The 24,431-nt window shown below is 34.4% G+C and overlaps 1 protein-coding gene across 1 annotated transcript in view; it reads left to right on the top strand.

The window, feature by feature from the left end:
* PCDH11X (protocadherin 11 X-linked) overlaps positions 1-5,315 on the top strand; it is a 93,020-nt gene extending 87,705 nt beyond the window's left edge. The window contains exon 4 of the mRNA XM_009326627.1: positions 4,667-5,315. Within this exon, the coding sequence (XP_009324902.1) occupies positions 4,667-4,672 (6 nt within the window). The 3' untranslated portion in view covers positions 4,673-5,315. The remainder of the gene's footprint in view (positions 1-4,666) is intronic.
* The last annotated feature ends 19,116 nt before the right edge of the window (positions 5,316-24,431 follow it).

Raw genomic sequence — 24,431 nt, 5'->3', positions numbered from 1 at the left:
TAGAACTGGTTTTTTTTTTTAATGCTCATTACCTCTCATTACCTGATAGTAGCTTATCTTCATATAGCTGTACCTGAAATTATATTAGTATGATGAATATAGCTGAATATATAAAAAAGAGATTAATATTACTATTTGTACTGATTTTGTTAAATCTACAGTTATCCTTCTTTTAGGTTTATTTTTCTGTATGAAAGTGATCACATTGTTGGAGAAAGTATAACTGCTCACTCTCAATGGCCTTTTACACTAATTTGAAAGCAACATTTACCTTTAAACACATGAATTCACATTTTTTGTTACTTATTTAAATAAAATATAAGTAATTTGATTAATGTATTTATTTACATAAATTGGGCAAGAAAGGCCACTAGAGTTAAATCCTTTGTATTGGACCATGATCACAAGGGCAGAATTGTATTTCATGATAAGTAAAAACAAGCAAAGTATTTCTTAAATGTCAATGGATCTTTTAAAAGTCAGTCTTACTCCTAACCTGGTTTTGTATATTGTAGTCTGTATAGTTTTATCTCCTGTGGGGCTATAGAAGGTGGCTCAGGACAGACTAAGTTAGAGTTGTCACTGTCAGCCAGTAAAGAAATGAAACAAACAAAAACAAGCTTCTGCCACAGTGCTTCAGATGTCATGCTGTTCCGCCATCCTCCAGGCTCGGAGACTAACAGGATGTTTGTGGTTAATGATGCATTTGTGTCGTATACTCTCTGAATTTTCAGAAAACTGTAGGACAGCCTGGAGAATTGAAGGATAATAAGTTCAGTTAAAAAGGGAGATGTGCTAGTTTGAAAAATGAAAATAAGATGTCTAATGTGAGAAAAAATATTTTACTTTATCACTAACAATTACTGTAATGCATCCCTTTTACAAGCCAAAAGCTCTCTGAAAGAGACTAAAGAAGATTATATTCACTGTGAAGATACCTCTTCAGTTTCTAATGGGTGCTGATATTAATAGGCCACACATCTCAACAGTTCATAGTTTTGTGCATGCAAGACTTTCTACTCAGATATTTGAAATAATATTGAGTTAAAGCTAAAAATATATGTTTCTTTTGAAGCTCTAAATTTTGTGTATGTCTGAATGGTATTGATTCAGGTCTTTAAAGAAAGGAAATTAGGTGTTTGCTTTACTGCTAAATTTGTCTAAATGATCTATAAAATGACAGAAAGTAATTATAACAGTTGTACTCAAAAAGCATGCAAGAGCAGATGGAAAGGCTTTTCTACTAAAAAATCAAAATATCTCTTTAGTGGTCATGTGGGCAAATAAATACAGGAATGCAACAGCTGAAATTTTTATGGAAAAGGAACCAGAGACTCCTGAAGCAGCTGAGGACACATTGAATCATGAACTACAGGAAGTTGAAGAGGGAAAAGTATGGTTCTAATGTAATCTCCTCTAAGAGGGAGATCAAGCTTCTGGTGTACTTGTATGTGAGAAAGGGCAAGGGAGAGAGATATCAATATTATTTTGAAGTTACACAGTGGAAATTAATAAATACTGGTGACAGTAGACCTTCAGAACAGCATGCTTTCTTTTGGGATGTAGTAGAGAGAACTCTTAAAGAAGTTTTACTAAGAGGTAAATTGTGAAGGAGCTTCTTATTCATAATAAGGTTTTTCAAACTAGGATATTTGGAGGCTCATAAAATCAAACTGACTTTCAGTGTCATCAGATTTTCATTGGTTTGGTAGTCATGGGCCTTGTAGAAAGATGCATTTCTTTGGTAGAAAAACATACAGCACCTTTAAAGTTTATCTGTCTGCAAGCTTTGTAAAAGTTTAATTGCTTTTGACATTTACCTTAGTGAGAGCAGACTATGTGAAGTATTTCATACTGACACAAATCTTCTAATTCTTTTTGCATTTGCGCTGCAATAATGAAAAGAAAGGAGAGGCTTTTCCAGTCTAGTTTTCATGTAGTATGTAACACAATTTTAAAATCTGAAATCTTTGCTCAACTTTGCAAAACTTCAAACAACTTTCAGACAGTTCAGTTCCTGTCTAGGTATCAGCCTGTCTATTCAAAACATGTATAATTATAGACTACAATGTGATCGCTGGCAGCTTGGTTCAAAGAAGCTACTGCCACAGAAGTTCATTAGAACTTCCCATGCATCCTCGCTCTTGTCCCTTTCTTTTAATTAATGCTATTTCAGGCATTCTTTTCATTTGAAAATAGTATAATGCATACTATAGGAACAGTAGAAATCCTCGAAAATAAGCACCTGATCACTCAGGAAGGGTCCTGTCACCTTTTGTATTGTCATTTTAAACTTTAGCTTAAGAACGAGTTTTATCTGACTTTGTGTTAGTGAAGAAGTGTGGCTGTTCATGAAAGCAGCACTGGAGGGCTTGGTTCAGTTTCAGTCCACGTCTTCCACTGATAGAGCTGGAAGGTGCAATCATGCTCTGAATCTAAGATTACATGCCTTTTGGTGGTTCTCCCTGCTTCACAGTGGACTCTGGTCTGTATGTTAATTTAGCTCCACAGCTAGTACACTATGCCATCTTTGGGATGTTGTTGAGGGAGTGAACAGGTGTGCAGATTGATTTTTCTCATATTTACTAATGCAAATCTTCATTAGTTGTTTTTAGTTGCCAGGATTCTATCATCTGTGAACGTACCCGTACTTAGGAATAGAAATTTCAGATGACAGTGATCTCTGCTCAACTTGTTTGTTAGAAACTGACTGGAGATAAACATTATATTCCTTAAAGAAATCTGAATGGGAAGTAGACCTCATTTGATATACACTGCCTTTTTGGGGCCCTACTGTCTCATTAGCAACTGCTTAGACCTGTTTACAGTGATGGTATATTTGGTTTTCTGACTCTGATTTGAAATGTGGTGAAATGTTGTAGCTTCCCACTCACTGTGAGAACAGTATGCTTAGGATGTCAATTGCAAGAATATTGCACTGTTCCTGAAACTATAGCTCTGAAAACTCACCTGTTATGTGAATCTTCAGCTGCAGAATTTATTGTTTTGTTTAATAACAGTGAGACTAGTGAGTTTAATCTGGTATACTGTAATAATCAGTAGGCAGTGCTGATGCTTCTGGTATGTAAAAGGGTACAGAGATAACACTGGTACTTTGCATTAACAGATACAGAATAAATTACACGCAAAGAACACTTTCTTCTAAATATCAGCTAAATAGTTGTTGGTATAAGCCCTTCCTAAAAGCCCTTTCAAAATTGATTACTATGGTTCTAACTGTTCTTGTTATTTTCTCTTAATTTTGTGGCTGGTAATTTTGCTGGTAGTTCTGATATGCTGCCATGTGTATGCATTTCAGAAAAAAAACTGAAATTCACATCTGGAGAAAAGAGTTCTAACTGAAGGATAAGTGAAAGTCTGTGACTCAGAAGTTAGTGAGCAGTTACTTAAATGTGCAGTACTACTGAAGTAAAGCTGGTCAAGAAAATGCTTTTCCTCTGTGGAAGATTTTGAAGAAAAACTTTGTCAGAATTGTTACTTGAATATATATTTTTCACTGGAAAAGCATGGGGGAAGATATCTGGAAAGTACCGCCCTTGCCTCATAGTAGAAGACAAAAACAGAACACAAATGGGAAGAAAAGAAAAAAGAAATTCATGTTTTGTGTGAGGAAAAAATAAAAAAAAATTCAATATGACATTTAAGTAAAAATTAATTCGGAGAAAACAAAGACGGGTTTTTTTCCAGTAAGAACTCATTGACTGAGTTTATACCAAAGTTGGTAGATGAAGTTCCAGCATTAATAATTGTGTGATTTTTATGCAAGCTAGAATGATACGCAATTTTCTCTCCAAGAGCAGTTTGCCTTGGGGTAGTAGCAGCATAAATTTTCCTAAACATTAAGTGCATTTCACCTTCATTTTTTCAGTGGGATAACTGAAAAGTTTACTCTTTTCTCCTCGTGACCCGACTTTGTTTCTTTTAAATGACCTATAGCTATAAACCATTGTCAACAAAGAAGTCTGATTTAACTGCGGTTTAATTTTCACACTTCTTTTTTTTCCTATTTTCTCCTACAAGGTATTGCACTCAATAATCTGCAGTTGATAGCAATTTCCTGACCAGTGAGTGGCTAGTGTCTTGGTGACTGTGGTATTGATAGTCCTTTCTTTCCTGTGAAATGATTGATAGGAATGGCTTAATTTCTGTGAATTTTTAGGACTCTAACTCTGTTGATGATAAATATAGATTAAAGATGCAAAATAACTCTTCAAGTCAAAATATTTTATGCTCTTTGGAACGATGCTCTTGAATGAAGTCTGCTAAAACCCTGAGGAACATGTTCTAGGTAGTATGGTAGTCTTCTGATAGCTATAATCTTGCAACAGCACTTGGGGTTTCGAGCTGATAAAGCAAAAAAAATAGTAAGAAACCTAGAATAACATACATAAAAGCCATTTCTGTGGCTCCTTCCGTTTCAGCATTTTTGCTATGTGTATATAGATGTGTGCAGATCTTTGCTTGGGTATAGAAACCTGAAAACACACACACATCAAAAATGGTTGGTTACTTAGAACCGCAATAGTTCAGTACTTCTCAAACCATACAGTGATTGACATGGTAGAAATTTGGAAACAAACTTTACAATATATGGGGAAAATTATGCAGGAAAGGGCTTTTCTCATGCTGTTTCTCTGTTTGCCAGCTCTGAACGTCATCGCATCTGATGTTATATACTGAAGTCGTACGTGTACACAATGATGTTAAGCCAGCAAACATGAAAACAAGGAAATAGCACGAGAAAGCCCTTTGTCCTGTCTCTGATTGCCGAAGAAATTTATCGTCTGATCTCCAGAGGGGTTTGGAAGTGACGATGAACTGTTCAAGCTGCCCTACTGAAAGGTATCAAGGGCAAGAATTTTTTAAAAAGAAAAGACAAAGGAATTTTAGTACATTGTGCTATAGTGTTCTATAATGTAGTTTTGCTAAGAAAAAAGTAATGTGACCCATCCTTCTTCACAGTTGGCGATTATGGTAAATTTATTTTGCTTGTAATCTTCTTGTCCCAGATTTTTTCCTTATTTATTTTAGTTGAAACAATTAGGAATTTTGTTTCTATAAATATATTAAAAGGGAGCAATAAATTTTATTCAAACATTAAAAAGAGAATGTAAAGTTCTTTATACTCCCTGCATTTAAAAGAAAAACAAATGAATTGTTGTCACTTATAGCACCATTATACATGTTAAGAATTAAGTGTTATTTATATCTATTCCATAATATTTTTCAAGATGTTATTGCTGCTATGGATCATAAATAGAATTGATCAAATCACTGCTTTCTCATTTTATAGGCACAATAGTAGTAGTGAAAAATGAGTACCTCCTGCTTTCTTATCCACATTTTATAATAAATGATCATGTTTTAAATAACTGGAAAGTATTCACTTAACTTTTAAAAATAAAATTTAATTTGCATTTTGCTTGCTGAAATCTAGATAATGTCTGTGTAACAAGTGCCATACATTTAACCTTTTGAAGTACTTTTATTTAAAAAAAAGTCATAGATCCAGTGGCTTGCTTTTCAGTGTGATAAAGTAGGAAATAGCATACATACTTTTTTCACTGTTAGCCAGCACATGGGGGAAAAAATGGCCTACTGTTGGGTTTTTTTCCCAAATTATTTCTCTATATAGTTAACTTTTTTTAATTTAAATTTTTTACATTATAATTTTAATTTAGCACAGGTCATTTAAAAAATAAAATTTGAATATCATAGCTTTGTTTGCAGGTTGGTTGCAAGTTCTTGTATATTGCCTCACATTTTAGGGACTAATGCTTAATATGTATCATCTATAATATTAGAATTTCATATGCAATGCAAAAATCTCTTAGGAGGCAAAGGAGTATAAAGAACCCTGTTTTCTGCACTTATATGAAGACATGTAATATTAGTTTGCTAGAATAAAATGAAATACAGACACTGCTTTTAACTGGGATGTATACAGTATATATAACTTTCTTTTAAAGAAAAAGTTATTAATGAATCATGAATTAGACTACAACATGGAATTCTTACACATTACTGTATGTTTGATGTAAAAATATTTATAGGCTTGTACTTAATAATCACGTTGCCTCAGTTCTTGGACTGTAGAGTGTCTACCATGACTGTTGCCTATAGTTTCCTGCACATTTGCTATCTGGCTCTTTTAAAAATGTGTATTTGGCTATTTGATCTGTAAAATAAATTCTATTAATAATGAAGTACGTATTGTAATTTAGCATATTGTATTGCATAATTATAGCTATGACTGTTAGAGAAAATTTTTCATTTCCGATAATGAAATCATTTTCTTGGGAAGAAGTTTATGTATCTGTAAGACAGTTTTGCTATTCCTATTTATCATACCCTTGCAGCATTTATGCTTTAAACTGAAAACCCAACACTTTCAGTGGTTAGACACACAGTAATGATATTTATTGACTCAATGCCACAATTCAGCCAGTTGCTTTGGGTTGCAAGTTCATTCCTAACATAGTAAAGAATTTATTCAAGGAGTATTGTTTAGTGTAACAAAGATTGGTCCTGTCTATTGCTATTATAATTGTTCGCTTAGGTGCTTCGTAGGTGGGTGATGGGAAACATTCAAAGATATTTGTTAAGAGTGATAACCCTTTGGCCTAGTAGAGTTGTTTGTCAGGAAGATAGTAGGATTTCACAGACTTTGTTTCTGGTTTTTCTTTGTTTTTTGAATCTTTGGATTTCTGTTCTTATGATAATTAGGTTGTATTTCCTTGAAGAGAAAACTCATACACATAAAACTAATATTGGGTTAAGAAAAGCACCAAATAATTGAATACTTACATTGAAACTTTTTTTTTTTTTTTTAATCAAGGGATAGTGAGTTGAGATACTGGACTAGGTTAATCTAATCTAACTTCAAGCATGTAATTTAGTCATCTCAAGTGGACATGTAGTTGCCCTCAGTTTTTTTCTCTGGTAGTGAAAAGGCATAGATATACTATAGCAGGTTATTTTTATTTTAGGACTACATGCCCTCTAGAAGTGCCTACTTTCTTACACCGAGTATGAAGAGAACCTTTGATAAGTACCTTTGTAATTTAAATGTGCCAGTTAGGTGCTTGCAGAGAAAAATATTTTTCATGAGATTCCTAGTTTTTTTGCTTTAAACCTAGCTGAGGGTCTACCTTTTTCCTAGTATTTCACTGGTCATATCATTCTAGTCTATCATTAAATAATTCTAAAAGAATCTAGGATGATTTTAAACTTTAAAAGAGTTACATGCATGAAATAAAAGGTACCTCAAGTGGTTGGATTATTGGTCCAAATCAGTAATCTCTCTCTTCTAGCTCTCTCATGAGTCAGCACAGCCAAATATAATAACCCTCCAAATGCACTAAGGGAAAAGCCAGCAACCTCAAGTGGTGCCGCTTCATGCATTTCCTCTGTTTCAATTTTTGTTTTCTTACATCTAAGTATCATTTTTAAAAAAGTAATTCTTTCATAGACTGACATAAGACTTGTTCAGAGAGCTCATTTCCTTTTGATGGTTAAATGGATTCATAAAAGTCTCATGAAAGCCTATATGTGTACTGACCAAATATGTACGTGTGCCAAATACCAATTTCTACACTTTTCAATGATGTGAAGGCTAAATGGAGGCCAGTCAAAAAATTCCATATTTAGTTTTGGGTTTTTTTTAAAAATGAGTGTTAGCATCCTGAGTCAAAGCTAGGTGTATGTGTGTCAAAACCAACTTTGTTTCTCAAATGTTTTCACCTGCAGAAATACTATTTTCTGACTACATAGAAGTCAGAATAAATTAGAAGCAAAAATCACTGAGATGCCCAAATGCTGGTTTTGAAATTGAAAACTCATTGTATTTTCTTCGGAATATCAATTATACTTTCTAAGTTATTTTATTGTACTTTAGACTGCAATTATTGTTACTCATCAGCATCTCAGTAAACTCAAGGGATTCATCCTTTTATCTGGTGCACATTACCACCCCTGTCACCAGTGCAGGCAGGTCTGTGTCTATAGATAAAGTCCTAGAGTTTGGTTTTGGTTAGTTACAGTGCTGTGTGTGGCTCAGCAAAAAGAATAGTTCTTTATTTGTTGCCAGTTTTACAGAGTAAATTAATCACATCGCTGCTTTTAGCCCTACAATGCCAGCAGCCAAAGATAGCTCTCAGATTTGCTGTTCTGCATCCTGTGTGATATTGTCAATGCCTGGATTTCATATGGATGCGTGTCTACCAAAGCTCAATGCCACTTGATCTCAAACATGCCCTGATATCAAGTGAGTCACCCCAAGGAAAAGCTATGGCACACAATCTGCAGTTTGTATGAAAGCTGCCTATCATATCAGAAGATAGATTGGACTTTGGAGGATATCTTTAAATCCTTCTGAATTTAATTGAGTGGAGGACTGCTGAAGGGCAGTAGGGTGCTGTCAGGAACAACGCTGGTTTGTGATGTAAATTGAATTATTTTTTTAACATAAAGTGTAATGCTGTGGGTTTTTTTTGTTACACATTTTCAGTGATTTCCCATTTTGCCATAAAACGTATTTATGGTATATCCTGGTCTTAAGTATTATTTGTAAAATCTTTTTAACAAATATTTTTTAATATATATTTTTGCTTTCATATTGAATTACCGAGCACTGTTGCTTTTATGTCTTATTTATCTATTTCTAAAATAAATTTTGTTGGAAGATTATATTTGTATATCTTCTGGAGAAGCACTGTTTTTAAATACACCTCTGGTCTGTTTGCTTAATGCATGCACACCATCAAATTTGTACATATACTGATATTTTTTACAGTGATTAGGAGCTATCATTATTAAAATAACTGTACCGCACATAAAGTACTGTAAAGCTTACTAGTAATCTATCTAAAGAAATATGCTTCTTTCCAAACCTCATACTCCTTAGCAGTATACTTTTTTTGTCTACATTTTCTTCAAAGAAATCTGGTCTAAGCAGGAATTCCAAGAGTTGCACATCTTCTAACAATGTTTACATGTATGTGTTGAGTGTTTATGCAGTGTTTAGAGCTAGAGAGAGATGTCTGTGTATGTATGTATGCATTTTGTGTGCATATGTATATAAAGAAAGAGCATGAGGGTGTCTATGCGCATTTATCACATATTCAATTAGCAAAGTTTATAGGCAGTATATATTACATAGGCATATATCTACAGTTATATTCTATCTCAGTACCCAATAGGTCTTGCTGTGAAAGATAACTAAGCACTAAGGTTTTCACTTTACCACATTATTTTGAGATCTGGAAAGGTCGGTCTTCCCTTCTGAGAATGTACTGGGTTCTCACTATATTAGAAAGTGACTCTTGGTAACTTGGAAGTTAGGATACAGTATGATAAGTACAGTTTTGAATTTCAGTTCTTTTTCTTTCACTATGTCACTTTTACTCATTCCAATACTGTCTCCCACTATTCTAAAATACTATTTTTTTCTATTATGTAGACTCGTTCTCTTAAATCTTGCCACTGAAAATGTCATGAAAATGATGTTTCTGTACTTCCTCCAAATTGTGAGTCTCTGCTTATTTCGTAAATAGACATGTACATCAAATTCAGTTATTTATATTCATACAGATGGATATTAAGTAAGTGTGTTATCTGGAATTTTTCAGGGGTACTACTGACTTTCTGCGATCTTCTAGATAGGTTGTATTCATTTGTATTTAGTATGCTTTTCATTTGTCTGATACTGTTATTAGCAGCAGTGATCAGCATTGTTGTATTCACCATTCTACAGTCCATGCTGAGTCAGCTTGATCTATAATGTTTTTTAGAACTGAGTGGGAAACAATGGATTTACCAGAAATCCTTCAAGAAAATTCTGTTTTCCTTCCTCAAAATAGCAGTAAGCTACTCTTCCAAATACAGATACCTAATACTTTTCAGAAGTACGTCCCATTAGACACATTGAAGTAAGATAATAGCTTCTATGTGGATCTTTATTCTTCATATTAAATATTTACCTTTTTAACTCTTATTTTATACATTATAGGGCTGTAGAAGCCTATACATAGATATATACACAAAAAGAAGGCAATTTTCTAATACTTTTCAAATGCTTATTTTCTCTATAAGGGAGTATTCTAAGATACTTCTTGCTGTTTAGTAGCATGGCTGAATGCATTTTTTTAATGACCCAAGGTAGATTTTTATTTTAATCTAGGAAAATGACATTGTGACTAATTAAAAAAACCATGGTAAACAGATTAGTGTTTACTGGCACATGGGGCAATTGTCAAACCTACTAATTTTGAAAACATTAGGCTTGAGGATTCCTTCAAACTTACTAACTCAAAGATAGTAACTTCTAAGTATGTGATGAATACATTTTAAGAAAACAGTAACATTCTTTGGCTGTTGTATGGCCAAAGTTGTGAAGATAAATGATCTTTGCTGATTCAATTCCCTTTCTTCATCAGGTTTATTGTAAGACCACTTCTGTGTATTATTCCTTTGGCCAGCTTCCTAACTCAAGTTACTTCATATCCTGTTCATCAAATGGTATCTTTGTTCTTTCATGGTTTAAAAGAATACTTGTATGGTCTAACACCATGACATTCTTGTTTTCTGGTCTCTAATAAAGAGTTTAGGATTGTCTTATTTATATGTTTCCCTATTTTTATATTAATATATTGAAACTGTGGTGGGGTTTTTTGTGTAACAGTCCAGACATACCCAAGTTCTTGCCCTTGGCATTGTGTCAACTTGACGTTTGACAAAGGCACTGTGATGATAACCAAAGGAATTAATATCAGATGTATAAATCTCCTTTGACAATATATCATAACCATTTAGGATACGTTGGTGAGTCACAGAATATACATCTATTTGTTATATCAGAGTTCTTAAAGATTACAGATCATGGAATCATAAAATAATTCTGGTTCAGAGGGACCTGTGGAAGTCACCTAGTCCAATCACGGTGCTCAAAACTAGGCTAATTTAGACCAGTTTGCTCTGGACCTTGTTCAGTTGACTTCTGAGTATCTCTAAGGGTGGAGATTCCAAAACCTTTCTGAAACACTAGCTTCTACTTGACTACCCCCATGGTGAAAAGCTTTTCCTTGTCTTAATTGCAATTTTCCTTATTGTTTTTAATTTCTATTGAAAGAACATGTATATACTTTACAGATTGATATGAAGTACTTGAGTACTAGTGGAACCTTTTCTGGGGCCTTAGAGAAAATCCAGCAAAGTCTGTTTTTAACAGAAGTCATTAAAGCAGATGACAGTCATCCATTTTCTTTCAGTCATATCTCTTTGTTTCTTTGACAAAGGTGTGTCTTGTATCCCAGACAGCATATATGCTCAGTCCGACCTAGAATGATTGTATTGTGAGCTCTCAAATAAGAAGCTTGTTTGCTGGCTTCCCAGTTGAAAAAGTCATGATGGAATAAGGTGAAGATTTCCAGTCAGATCTAGTAAGGCCCTCACGTGTTCAGGTGGTCTTTCTTTCTTGATTCCTTCCTTCCTATCTTGAAAATGGCTTCATTTTGCATGAGAAGACTGGACTGCTTCACATGAGGAAGCTGCAGGATAAGCTCTTTTCCTTACTCACAGTCTCACTTTTGTCTGTATCTCTATCTTCCTCTTCACTTCTAGATATTGAACAGTCTTCAGCTGTTTCATCATGCTTCACCAAATGTCTCCATCTTTTTCAGTCTCCATGTCTTTTGCACTCTTTCAGTTTTAATGCATGCAGTAGTATTTTGCATCATCACACTATTTCTTTTTTGTCATTCCATATTATTGCTAATACAGAATCTGTGAACATTCACACAAATGAATTTTAAACTAATGTTGAAAACCTAGCGTATTTGGGAGAATTTGCCATGTCGATGCTTTCAAGAAAGTACTTTTTCCTATTCAGCCTATTTCTGGGATCCTCTGAGAGTCCTCTGGGATCCTCTCAGAATTCTCTGAGATTAATACGTTCCTATGTCAGTACAAATGTTTAATATTTCTGGATCCTCAAGTATATGTAGGTGTATCAGTGGAAATCAGAATCTTAATTGTTTTTATGGATCCATTACTTAGATGCATAAATATCCAAATGAATTCAATTTACTTATAGATGTAAATACTTTAAATATATCTGTTCATATGCATTTTCAGGGTAAAGTCCAAAAGAACACTGTTTTCTGCTCACTCGTATGGCTCATCAACTTTTGTATTCGTCTTTATTTTATAAATATGTTGTGAGTTTTCATTTGGATTCCATCTAGTTCTACTAGTGAAAACACCGATAAGTTGACAGTTGTGATTGTTTCACTCACAAAGTAATGAGTGAATCAAACCTTGTCAGAAACCTTTCATGAAGGATGGATATTAAAAACAGATAGAAATGACAGAATAATGTTGTCAATAGCAATTGAAAAAGGAAAATGTAATTGGAGGGAAAAATACTCTCTTGATGTTTTCTGTATGCAAGATATACAATGGTGCAATTATCTGTTCGCTTTCAGCTACCAAGCATGATTTATTAGTTACAGTATTTTGGCTTTGAAACACTGAACATGGATAAGACAGCACGTGCTCAGTTGTGTAAGGGTTCCAACATCTGTCCTGACAATCCTCTTACAGAAAGTCTTTTTGGAATTAGGAAATGGCAACATGAGTTCTGAAATGGATATGAAAGAAACAGAGTAAATGGGGTGGGGGAATTAGAAGAGAATATTTCATTATTTCATTGCCCCTTTTTAACACATTAACTGCTTGAACTGTTTGTTTTTATGATTCCAGATGGTAGCAAGATGCATATAAATGAATAAAATGAAATAGAACAAATCAAATGCTTGGCTGCTGTTCAAGAGCAGCTAAGGCTAAGCTTTATTAAATTCGTATGAGGGTATGATAACTGTGGAATTTCACAGAATGAACTGCAATAATCTTACTCATGAAGAACATCCTTCTTCTTGAGATAGATTGGAGAATCTAAAAGTTTATCATGGAAAAAAACAAAGCCCCTTTGGAGCTTTATTTTCAGAGGGCATTCACTACTTGAGTGAAATCTGTACATGTACCACAAACAGAATCAACGTGGACAATCCATTGAAAGTTTCAAGGGTTTGTTCTTTCTCAGCGGCAAAGTAGAGAATACTTCAAAGAAAGTTAGTATGTTCTGTGTTAAAACTCTTCCCTGTGTCATATGAAGTCCCTTTAGGAATAAGCATATTTATATTTAAAAAGGGGGGAAAAGTATTAAATTTTAAAATTATATTAGGAATATTCAATTTCTATTTAAATGGGAAAAAAAATAAAGCTGACTAAACCAGATATTTTTTATGATTTTTTGCAGGATATAATACACATTGTTTATCCTTTTTTGTGACGGTAGATAATTTTTTATGCTTCTGCAGTTGCATGGCTGTCTCTAACTCAATGTTTTTCAGACATCTCCTTTGTCACTTAATGAAATCAGCTTTATGCAAAAATTATTGTTTCTTTTTAATATGCTATTTTTCTCTTATTTCTTTTCATTGAAACTCCAAATTTACTGTTCAAAATTTCTGATGAAAGAGTAAAACTTTTTCCTCAAAAAACCCTGAAATATATTTCCTGCCAATACTTACAGGATGTATTTTGTTAAATTTTCCATTGAAACGTAATTCAAATTGAATTTCATTCATAAAACTGCATTCGTAAACTGCATCCCTGTACCTAAAACGAAGGAAAGAGAAAATGCTAAAACTCAGGGCTAAATGACTGTGAGCACCCAAATCTATTGAGGAACTGGTCAGGGAAAAGCAAGGAAAGGAATAAATCCAATGCTGGTTTTATATTCTCTTTATATTTCCTTGGCTATGTTAATCCAGCATGGTCCCCGTGCAATACCTTCTATACCAGATGCAAAGAAGGTCATAGCATGGATGGAGATGGATTGAATAGAGAAATCTACACAGCACTTCATAGTATCTGGAGATCCTCAGAGGAGGTTTTCTTCAGTGGACAGCTAAGATAATTTAGCGGGCTTTATATCAACAGAATAGTGTGTAGCCTTGCTCAATATTGACTTAGTTTCTAGCTGTATATTTGTAAGGTATTTACACTCCGTAATGACTTTTTTCCTGTTTACCTGCATAGAAAAGTGAAGCAAATAAGCAACAGCGTACGGATCTCTGACAGTGTATCCCACAAAGAGATAATTGTCACAATCAGAATTTAGTCTCTTGAGTAAAAGTTTCAAAATGCAAAGTGCAAAAGCCAAAAAAGAGAAGTTGAGTCAACTCTTTACCTTGTGGTAAGAAATATACTGTCAACATGACTTCAGTTAAATGCAAGGCTTTCTCACAAATGAAATGAAAACTCTATTTGTGAAGCCTGCACAGGGAAAATATGCAGGGAAAATCATTCCTAGGTATGCTGTCCACTGGATAGTGACCATCTACTATGACCACTGAACTTTACAGCGTTTACTAAATTTCATAGTCATAGGTAGAGAAATTAAGTAACAGGTGACATAATTTATCAAGTCCTGCGAATCCTGGTATTTCACATAACTGATGGCTCATGTAAAGTAATTTACTTCCTCTCAGTGGAGTTTCTACATGGATCAGGAGAAGAGGTGAAATGAAATTCGCTTTAAGGAAAACTTTGCAAACATGGGAAAGGAGGACGCAGTTGTTGCTTGCAAATGTCTTGATAAAAGTTTCTGTTTGAAAGGTCAAGAAGATTTTGAAGCATTGAGATAGCCTAAAATGTAACTCTGATATGACAACTTGAATAGTTGCAAATGTAAACTTTTTTTTTCTCTTTTCCTTGGGTGTTTTTTTAATGCTTGAGGGTTTTTCCCAAGTACAGAATATGTTATGCAGTAGCCTACAACATATTTGTTTTTGTTTTTTTTACTGGACACTATACATACACCTTTTTACAGCTCTTTGGCCATTTGATGGAAGGTATGAAGTAAGCTAGATCCTCAAATTCAGCATAATATTTTGAAATGATTCAATGCTGGGTACAGGACCAGTTCAAATATATGTTATATATATTGGAATTTTTGGTAACAAAAATATTTTATATGACAGGCACTTGTATCCTGTTCTGTGACTTGTAAGTCAATTTGAAAAGATTGGACTAGTGACATCTTTTGATCTTGTCTTTAAAACTTACTTCCGTGGTTTTTAATCCTGCATTGAAATGATTCAAAATTAACATTTTGGAACAAAGAAAGGGAAAACTGTATTAAGAGAGAGCAGTGAACTATTTTGAATATTAGATGAATATAAAGTCCAAAATATAAACATCAGCTGTAACAGAAACTTTATCTGATTATTGATTGTTTATTACTTATGAGTGATATTTGTCTTTACTGTACATTATATGTGTTTATACTAAAGTTATTTTTGACCAATACACAAACCCAGAGCATAGTGTGCAATATACGGGGAAATACTGTAGTACAGTAATTACAAATTTTTCAATAGGTGCAACTAATTGACATTTATCCATTCTGTAACAGGAAAAAAAAATGATGAAAGAGCATGGGAAATTTTTATAGGAACTGGTGAATCATTACCTTCCAAAAGTTAGGTATAATTAGAGTGGACATCACATGCAAATAAAATGAAAACCAGTAGAAGGCAACTGCTGTTTTAGTGTTTGGGTGAAATCCCTTGTGTAGTTGCTTTGGGTAATGTCAAACATGTCAGTTTTGTTTTGGGGGGCTGAATAACTTGTTCACTGTTGGCCCCTTTGAAAATGAAGTGAAAGACAGAATCTGTCTGCTTGATAAACTGAAGGTATTCATCAAAGCCACAAATGCAGAACTTACTTGAAGGCTACCTATACTTATTCCTGAAAATAATACTCCAATGGTCTATATAAAAAATAATGGCCAGAAAATGTCTGAAATATGTCATAACAGATAGATAACCTTTTCTCCTTGTGAAACCAGCCCAAATAAAAACTCTCACATTTAATCATAACTGTTTTTCCTTTTCCTATGTCAATCAAACCTGTCCTATTGATAATCTGAACAAAATAGGGTTGAGAACACAAACTCTACTTTTGTATTATTATTAAGATGAAAAGATTCTGCCAGGGTTTGATAACATTTGAGGTGCAGGGGCTGTTACGGGAACATAATGAATATCAAATATATCTGCAAAAGGAACTTTTTATCAAGATAAAATCCTGATGAAAAATGCCACTTATTCTTTATTTTCCATCAGGCAGGTTTAAAGACTGCAAGTCAAGAATGTAGACCTATATTTAATGGAGGTATTTAGTTTAGTACTCTGTGTGCTGAAATGTGAACCTTGAATTCAGTCGCTTCTCATCTGATCTGAAAAACAATTTAAAAATTAGACTCAGCTCTTTCATATTCAAATACAGAATATTCTATTAATAAATGAGAATTTACCAATGGATGTCACAACCATATGGGTAAATCTGTATAACCTGTTATTCCAAAGGAGTTCTGTAGTAGTTGGACAGGTTTCAGTGTAACTATTTTGTGAATTATTTCCAGAGGAAAAAGTATGTGACTAGTCACTTTTAATTTATACACCTCAGGAGTACTAGAGTACCATGAGTGAAGAAATCAGATTGGGTACAATGAACCAAAAGTTGCCATGCTAATTTCATATAATAGTTCATGACTGTCATCATTTTTTTTGAAGATAGAAGAGGGTTATTAGTCTGTTGTTTAATTGGTTTCTGTGTATTTCTGGTTTTATCTGGCAGTACAACACATCCGATACTGACTTTGTTAAGGGTGTTATTCGGGACAGGGAGTGAGGAGCTGGAACAGAATGTTCCACTACTGGTAAAAAAAAGGTTATATGATGGGAATTCACGAGTGAATGTATTGTAATCTTCCACAGGGATTGTGGAAGATTGTCTTACGCTGTTTCCGTTCCATGACTTGTGTGTGGTTGTAGGCTTTGTGTGGATTTTCTTTTTTGTAATTGTTTTTGCCTTAGCCATACTGTGGCTGGAGATTGGAAGAAAAAGAAAAAAGGTCAGAAAAGCTTAACAGCAATTTTGTTTTTGAAAGGGAGAGATTGGTTTATCCAGCTTAAATGGTTACAGCTGGATCAACCAATAATCATTGAATTACAGAGACAAATGCAAACTGCAAAACCTTACAGGTCAGCACTACACCAGCTGTAACCAGAAGAGGATAGTGAGAAGGAAAGGTGAATCAGTAGGACATATTGTAATAACATTTTGAGAGGATATCAAAAAACAGATGGATGGAAATGGAACATCCCTTCTTTACTAGGTAAATGGCAGAGAAAATCAAAGAAAACTGAATTTCATAGCCCTGCTGTTTGGAGTCTTGTTGAGGATGAATGGGGTTTTCTTAATGAAAGACACAGTTCTAATTCATGACTGCATTGGTTGTACACCATGGTGTTTATGTAAAGTACATGGACCATATTCAGATGTAGGTATGATCTCACTGAAGCAATGATTATTCTGAATCCCTTAGACTGATAGAAGTGAATGTTTTGAACATATTTTAGTAGGAGAAATGCTGAAAAGTGATGAGATAGTGTTTTACTTTTCTTTTTACTATCTTCAGGTTACTTAATTCTCTTTTGCAAATTTGGAACAGATTGGCTGACATACTGGATCGGTAAATATGTTGTATCAGGCCTAGATGCCCAACTGTCAGTGGGCTGAAGCACAAGCTTGGGGAGGGAGAATAAGCAGAGCACATACAGCCTTATTATTCACTTTGTATTACGTAATGCTTCATGTTGAAGACAGGCATCAGAATCTCATAGTGATTTCTTCCAAGTGATAATAGTTTCCGTTTTGAATGACTATAAAGGTAGCAGAAATATTTTTTTTTATGAAGGATTTAGGTTGGAATTCATTTCTCCTGTAGGAGGTGAAGGAAGAGACACACACAGAATCATCTGCTATAGCTGTCTCAAATACCTAGCATGAGCTGGAATGAGTCACTCTAACTATCTTTCCTCTATGTACTGTAGGAGGAAACTATATGAACACTTAGCTTTTAGATAGCTAAAGCTGAGTAAGATGATTTATGAAATCTAATACAAAAATAGTTTTAAAAACTAGGGCTCACAAAGCTGAGAACACTTTGAAGCTATGACCTTCAGTACTATAGGCATACGTACTCTCAGTTAGAAAGAGCTGAGGTAATTAAATGATAGATAATGCAGAGAGGAGTTTTCGAAGTGAGTAGAAGTATTGTACTCAGGTATTTTCACCTCCATTGACTCTAATGTTAGGGTGCTTATTCCATGTATGTTGTTAGAAGTTGTTTGAAAAAATAGTAAATTTTACTATGTAAAGAGAAATGTAATTCTATGATATTTTCCCTTATTTTGGTAGAATAAGCATTTTATATGCTATGTTATAATGATCATATTTCTTACCTTTGAAGTAATTTCTCTTAATTACATAATTTTTGTATTTGTATTTCCATCAGTCTGATTCACCTCCTTTACTCTTTGCCATAAGCTGATAAAGATTCAAGTGCATTTGTTCTGCTTGTTTATTTGGGCATATAGTTTATTACCAGTATATTTACAAAGAAAAAAAGAACAAGGATTTTGGAGAACACGTATTTAGTATATCAGCACATGCCTCCATATTGCCAGCAGGCAACCTGCAGCGGATCCTGGTACGTTCCAGTAATCCAAAAACCATGCCTGAAGAGAAAGTGAGAAATGTTGTCTTCAGGCAGTGTGGATAGTGTAATCACTTTCTTGTTTGCAAAGTTCACAGGTGTCAACATGCGTGTTTTTATTTCCTTTGATGTCATCTAACCTTTGGAGAAAATGCCGTTCACTTTGCTTTCTGACAGCAGCCATTACTGACCTCAGTCAATGAAGCATTGGCCAGTTTAGTAAGTCTCTTTGGCAACACATCATTACAAGATAAAGTTCATGTCATGCGGTAAGAGAAGTCAGTAAGAGAAGTCAAGAGTCAGTGTCTTCTGAGCTATATTCCTATACTGCTACTTCGTAACTTTCAGCAAAACATTTTGGGAGAGGCAGTCCAATAGGGAACTTGTTTTCAGAAAACACTAGATATTTTGCTGTATAAGCACTACTATCAAAGCCTAAATTGAGTTAACGGTTTTAAGGAGTTCATGTTCCTTTCGGATTATGCCACCAGGACTGCTTTTGGAAAAACTGGACTAAGAATGATAATTTGTCAGTATAATAATTCTGAGATGGGATGTAAATGGAGAACATTGTATTCAGTTGCCTATTTCCTCTTCTCAGAAACCTTTGGAAGACTGCGCAGCACATTTACATCTTTGTGCAAAAGTGTAGGAGCAGAAGTTGGAAGTAGGGTGATAGGAAGAGGGGAAGTGGACACTTTGAGGGGGAGGATTTTGTCCAAATTAAATCTAGAAACTCCTAAAACGTCACAGAATTTTTTGAAGCAGAAGAAACTTGTTACTTTGCACAGCTTTTGGTAAAGTCCAGGAATTTTGACATGTGTTAAGCAGTTTTTACTTTATCCTTCCTTTGGAAGGAGTACTATGCAGGGTGAAAAGAACCTTATGATGTGGGAAAACTGAAATTAAACTCCACTGTAATACAATTCTGCCTTTTATCAAAATAGTCTATTGCTCTTTTACTGTTGCCAGAGATAGACATCCCAAATCTCATAAACTGCCATCCCATGTGATATTAATTAACACATTTATTGTGATGTCCAGAAGGATTTCAAAGTCTAATTAGCATCTGACAGCTGAACTATATTTTCAACGCAAGTGCAGCTCCTATTATGTCAGGGTTTACATGTGTTGGAGTGGTATGGTAAAGCTGCTCTTACGCTGTGATACATTATCAGACTGGAGAGGTTTCAAACCTGAACCTTCCTGAAGTAGTCCTGATACTCTCATGCGAGATTTAAGTAGGAAAAAAAAAACCCCAAACTATATGTTAATCTAGTTTCTATTAAGATAATTTGACAAAAAAATTACTTCTGATGGCTGTATTTTGGTAAACCTTAAAAAAGAACTTGTATTATTACTGTTTATTGGCTAGTTTTTATTTCTTCGAGGCCACACCTTGAATTAATTTTAATGGAAAATCAAAGGTACAGTTATTATTTGATGCTTCATCCCATTTGCTTTCTTCTAGTTTGGAGAAATAACATGCTTTTATTGTATGAATAAAAGGCCAAGAAAAAAGTATAATAACGAAGAAGTAGAATGATACTCTATAAAGACATCTTTGCGATACTATACATTGTATTGCATATTTGTTCACAGCTTTGCCCTGTAAGAAAACTACAAGGGGATGAAACTTCGAGAGAAAAAGCCTCATGAAATGAGAACAATATCAGCGCGCATAAGGTGTCTTGCTAACCCTTAAAAATGCAATGCAGTCCCATGCAATTTTCTTCATTCAGAAGTAATCTGCAGCTCTTTAGCGGCAAACCAGTCAGTTGAGTTCTCACTCACTTTGATGTATGAGTTGAAATTTAATACAAAAAAAGAAAAGATCTTTTGGAAAATTATATTAATGGAGGTTCATTTTCATTATGTCCAGTTTTCTTTCATTATCGGATAGTTACAGGGATATCTCTTTTTCCCCCAGTGCTCTTCTCTAGATTATTTTGTGTGTGTATATCTTCACATGCCTTGAAATCAGTGTGCTAATCTCTGCTACCAGTTTCTTTCATCCTATCTTGCTGTATTAATTTTAGCTACAAAATTTTATAGGTTAAAATTTTAGAATCATCTGTCCTTCACAGTGCTTTGCCATCTTACATTTTCTTTCTTTGTTCAGTGGCAAAAGGTTGCTATTGCTTTATAGGAAATGATTTGTTTGGAGTTTTATATGAAACCATGCATCTTTGCATGATGTCAAATACTGAACAACAAACAAAAAGTGAAGATACAGTAATGGAAGTATTTTAGTCAGTTGTTGAAGTTCCGGATCAAGGGTCATTGCCTGCTCTTAGCTCACTCTGTTACCTGCTTTTAGTGACTCAAAGCACTGGAACTTGATTATCATAGTGAATGAGTACTCACTATGAACAGTGAGTTCAAAGGAGACTGCATTTACTCAGGAGCTGAAGCTGCTGAGCGTCACTTGTAGAGTATAAGGTCATTCCTGTTCTTCAGAAATTCTTTTTTCTGTACATGCTTAAGTTGGGCTTTTCAAAACTATGCAGGCTAACTCTGCTTTCAGTACAGAAGGGTAACCATTGACTTTAGGGGAAGCAGAGTAAGGTCAACGCACAAAGCTTTAGGAAACTCCATTTATCTGGTTTTTATTCCGGGTTATCATTAAGAAGGTAGCCAATATGAAACAGGGAGGTTAACTGTGAATGCAAGTGTCATTGAAATGGCTGGAGTTACACACGACTCCATTACTGTCAGTCTTTTATCTAATATCGTATTGATTTATTTTAAAGTACTTAATTTTTCAGTGTTCTGTACAGTTTAGAGATCCGTCTTTTTAGCCACATGCCAAACTGGTATGGAGTACACTGAGAATTAGACCATTTATGACATTATATCAGATCATAATTGTGTGTGTGTCTGTATAAAGAAGCATTACATTAAGCTAAACTTAGCATTACATTAAATTAAACTGTAGTTTCATTCTCAAATTTGAAGCAGAAATTACTTTCGTTTTGAGTAATCAGAGACATGTGTGCATACACATATATTTATTTCACTGGTTGTTTACAGATGTCTACAGGAAAAAAAAGTTTAAATAATTAAAAGAATTTAAACATTCAGGAGTAAAGAAGGCCTATGCTTAGAGACATTAAAATCAAGGCTTCTCTTTGTTAATCCACTGCTACTTACATCTATTTACTGGGGTTTCTTTCTTACAGACAGGTTAAATTAGGACTGGATGCATCTAAGTTGAAACAAGACCTGTCTGGTTTGATGGGACTAGGACAGTGGATTGATCCAAGTGAGGTGTAATGGCCCAATTACCTTGCTACTTGGAGAGGGAGGGAATTGTCACCATAGGAATGACAATTTGAACGCTCTTTTCATGAAAGAGAGATTACTAGGAAGCAGTGGAAGGGAAGGAAAAAAAAGTTGTCTTCTACTTTAGCAGTGGAAATTACAATGTATATACATTTGAACGATAATGACAGATGATTAATGTGTTGCTGAATTCTGCTGGTCACCCTCACCAGTCATCCCAAGAAAGGACAGATAGGATCTAATGAACATTTTATGGGAAATCTTAAATGTAACTAAAATAAAATGTTGCTCAAGCAAACAAAAAGAGCAAGGACTCACTCAAGACATTGCCCATTATTACATATACTGGAAAAACGTGAGAGCAAGATTTAGATAATGTGGATGATGAGAGAGTTTTAAATATGAGATTTCTTTATCTGTTTTTTTGAAGAGAACTTCTGTGTTGCATTCTTGAAGAAGTATGTTGCTGTACACTGTCCTGCATCCCTTTTTACTTTGGAGGCCTAAATGTAAGGACATGCTTGAATCAGACAGTGGGATGCAAGAAGAAACTTGTACTAGCCAGCTAATCTGTTTATCTGTGATGTTGTAGATAAACATAGAGCAACATTCACTTGTAGCACTATCTGTTCAGTATCATCCCAGAATTTGTTGAAAAAAAGAGGTTTTTTATCATGAATGTTCACCCACCTATTCACAGTAGAACCTAGTGACAGTTTATTTGGAACAGTATGAATCCCTACAGTCTGATAAATACATTCATAGATTTTCGTAGTTTGGATGGCATAGGAACTCACCATTTAGAAACCGTTGGTATTAGTTTGACTACATTTAGAACAGATGTTGTGGCTTAATAGTCTTCAATCTCCATTAGCTATAGTTCCATATCAAGGACACTGCAAGCTTTTTGAAAAAAAGTTCAGAGTAATTACTATTGCAAATTATCGACCACTTGTTCCACATAGTAGGGACTAACCTTACTTGTTATCCATTATTTAAAGGAACTGTATCACTTCAGAAAACTGAGTATTCTTAGGTGGCAAGCAAAAAGATTTTATTAAGTTGAAACAATTTTCTTTAATTATCCTTCAACAATTCACAGTTTAAGAAAAATTGCCCTTTTAGCAAAATGAATATAATGAACCACTCCAGAGAACTCAGAGTATGTACTGTGTCGGAATCTCATTTAAAAAAAAAATCTTCCCAAATAAAACATCTTTAAAACTTTCTCTTTTAAGGATTTTTTTTTTTTATGTTGTACAATGGTTAATAAAACCCTGTAAACCCAGGCTAGCAGCATGTGATGGAACCTCTTAAAGAGAGGAACATTGATTGATGGGTGTTGATATTAAGTAGGAGGAGAATTTTCCCAGCAGATGGGACCCATTAATTAGAGGGAAACCAAGAGCAAAACCTAGAAAGGATCTGAGACTGGATTAGGTACGTACCGATTCACTACGCCTAAAGAGAATCTTCTTAATTAACTGTATAGTGTAAATGATGCTTCATTAGATGATGGATTTCACTGAGGATCTCTGTTTTGGTTTGACTTGGAAGAAGTAATGGTAACTGGAGAATGGGCAAGGTATCTTTGTGCAGGATGTTTTCTCATACAGACATTCAAAACAGGCTTCATCTCCCTGGAAAGAAAAGCTTTGGAAATATAACAGATTTTACTTCTTGTTCATACAGCTGTACTAATAATTCATTATATTCAGCTTTACCCCTGTCTGGAAGAAAATAGGATGAAAAACTGTATTGAAATCTATCTTAGGAGATTTGGATTAGGAGTTAGTATATCATACTAATGACCTTATTGCCCTTACCTGTTGTTGTTACATACTTCCTGAAGTTCCACCCAGCTAAATAAATTAAGTTTACAAAGTTTGAAGGTGTCTGTTACAGTGGAAGCTGCTTCACTTACATTCTGCTTCTGATAGATCTGTAATCCCTCATTTCCATATTATAGCACTCTGCATCTAAATGCCTACAAAGCAAGAACTTGGAGAATCCTGCAGTTCTGTATTCTTTAAAGTTTTATTTGAATAGTGATTAGGCTAACCTGGCTTGGACTAGAAAATGCCATACAAATGAATCCTGATAAAGGATAAGCTAGAGAATGTGAAACTGTTTCTGAGTACGAGCCCTTTGACACAACCATCTAGAAGCCAAATCAAAGGCCTTCTCTTTGTTGCTAAATGTTTCTTGCTTGAATTAACTAATATACAGAAGCTGTCCTGAGGTAAAAGCACAGTAAAATGGCATATTAGTTTCACCACAATGAAAGCTAGGCGGGGTCAGCCATATGCTGAGGCACGTTGCTGACTAGGCCTCATTTATCTCACAATAACATGGAAGAGTATTGTCGTCTCATCTGTATTATTTTGTTGTTGTTATGTCGTGTTGTTAGTTTTTTTCCTTAGAGCTGGAATTTCTCATGAAATCAACTGCTTAGCAGTAAAAACCTTTTTTAGCAGTGAAATTATTTTTAAAATGT

The sequence above is a fragment of the Pygoscelis adeliae genome, unplaced genomic scaffold, assembly GCF_000699105.1.
Source record: "Pygoscelis adeliae isolate BGI_AS28 unplaced genomic scaffold, ASM69910v1 Scaffold216, whole genome shotgun sequence".
Lineage (NCBI taxonomy): Eukaryota > Metazoa > Chordata > Aves > Sphenisciformes > Spheniscidae > Pygoscelis > Pygoscelis adeliae.
The sequence above is the reverse complement of the archived record's forward strand: the minus strand, read 5'-3'. Positions and strand labels throughout refer to the sequence as shown.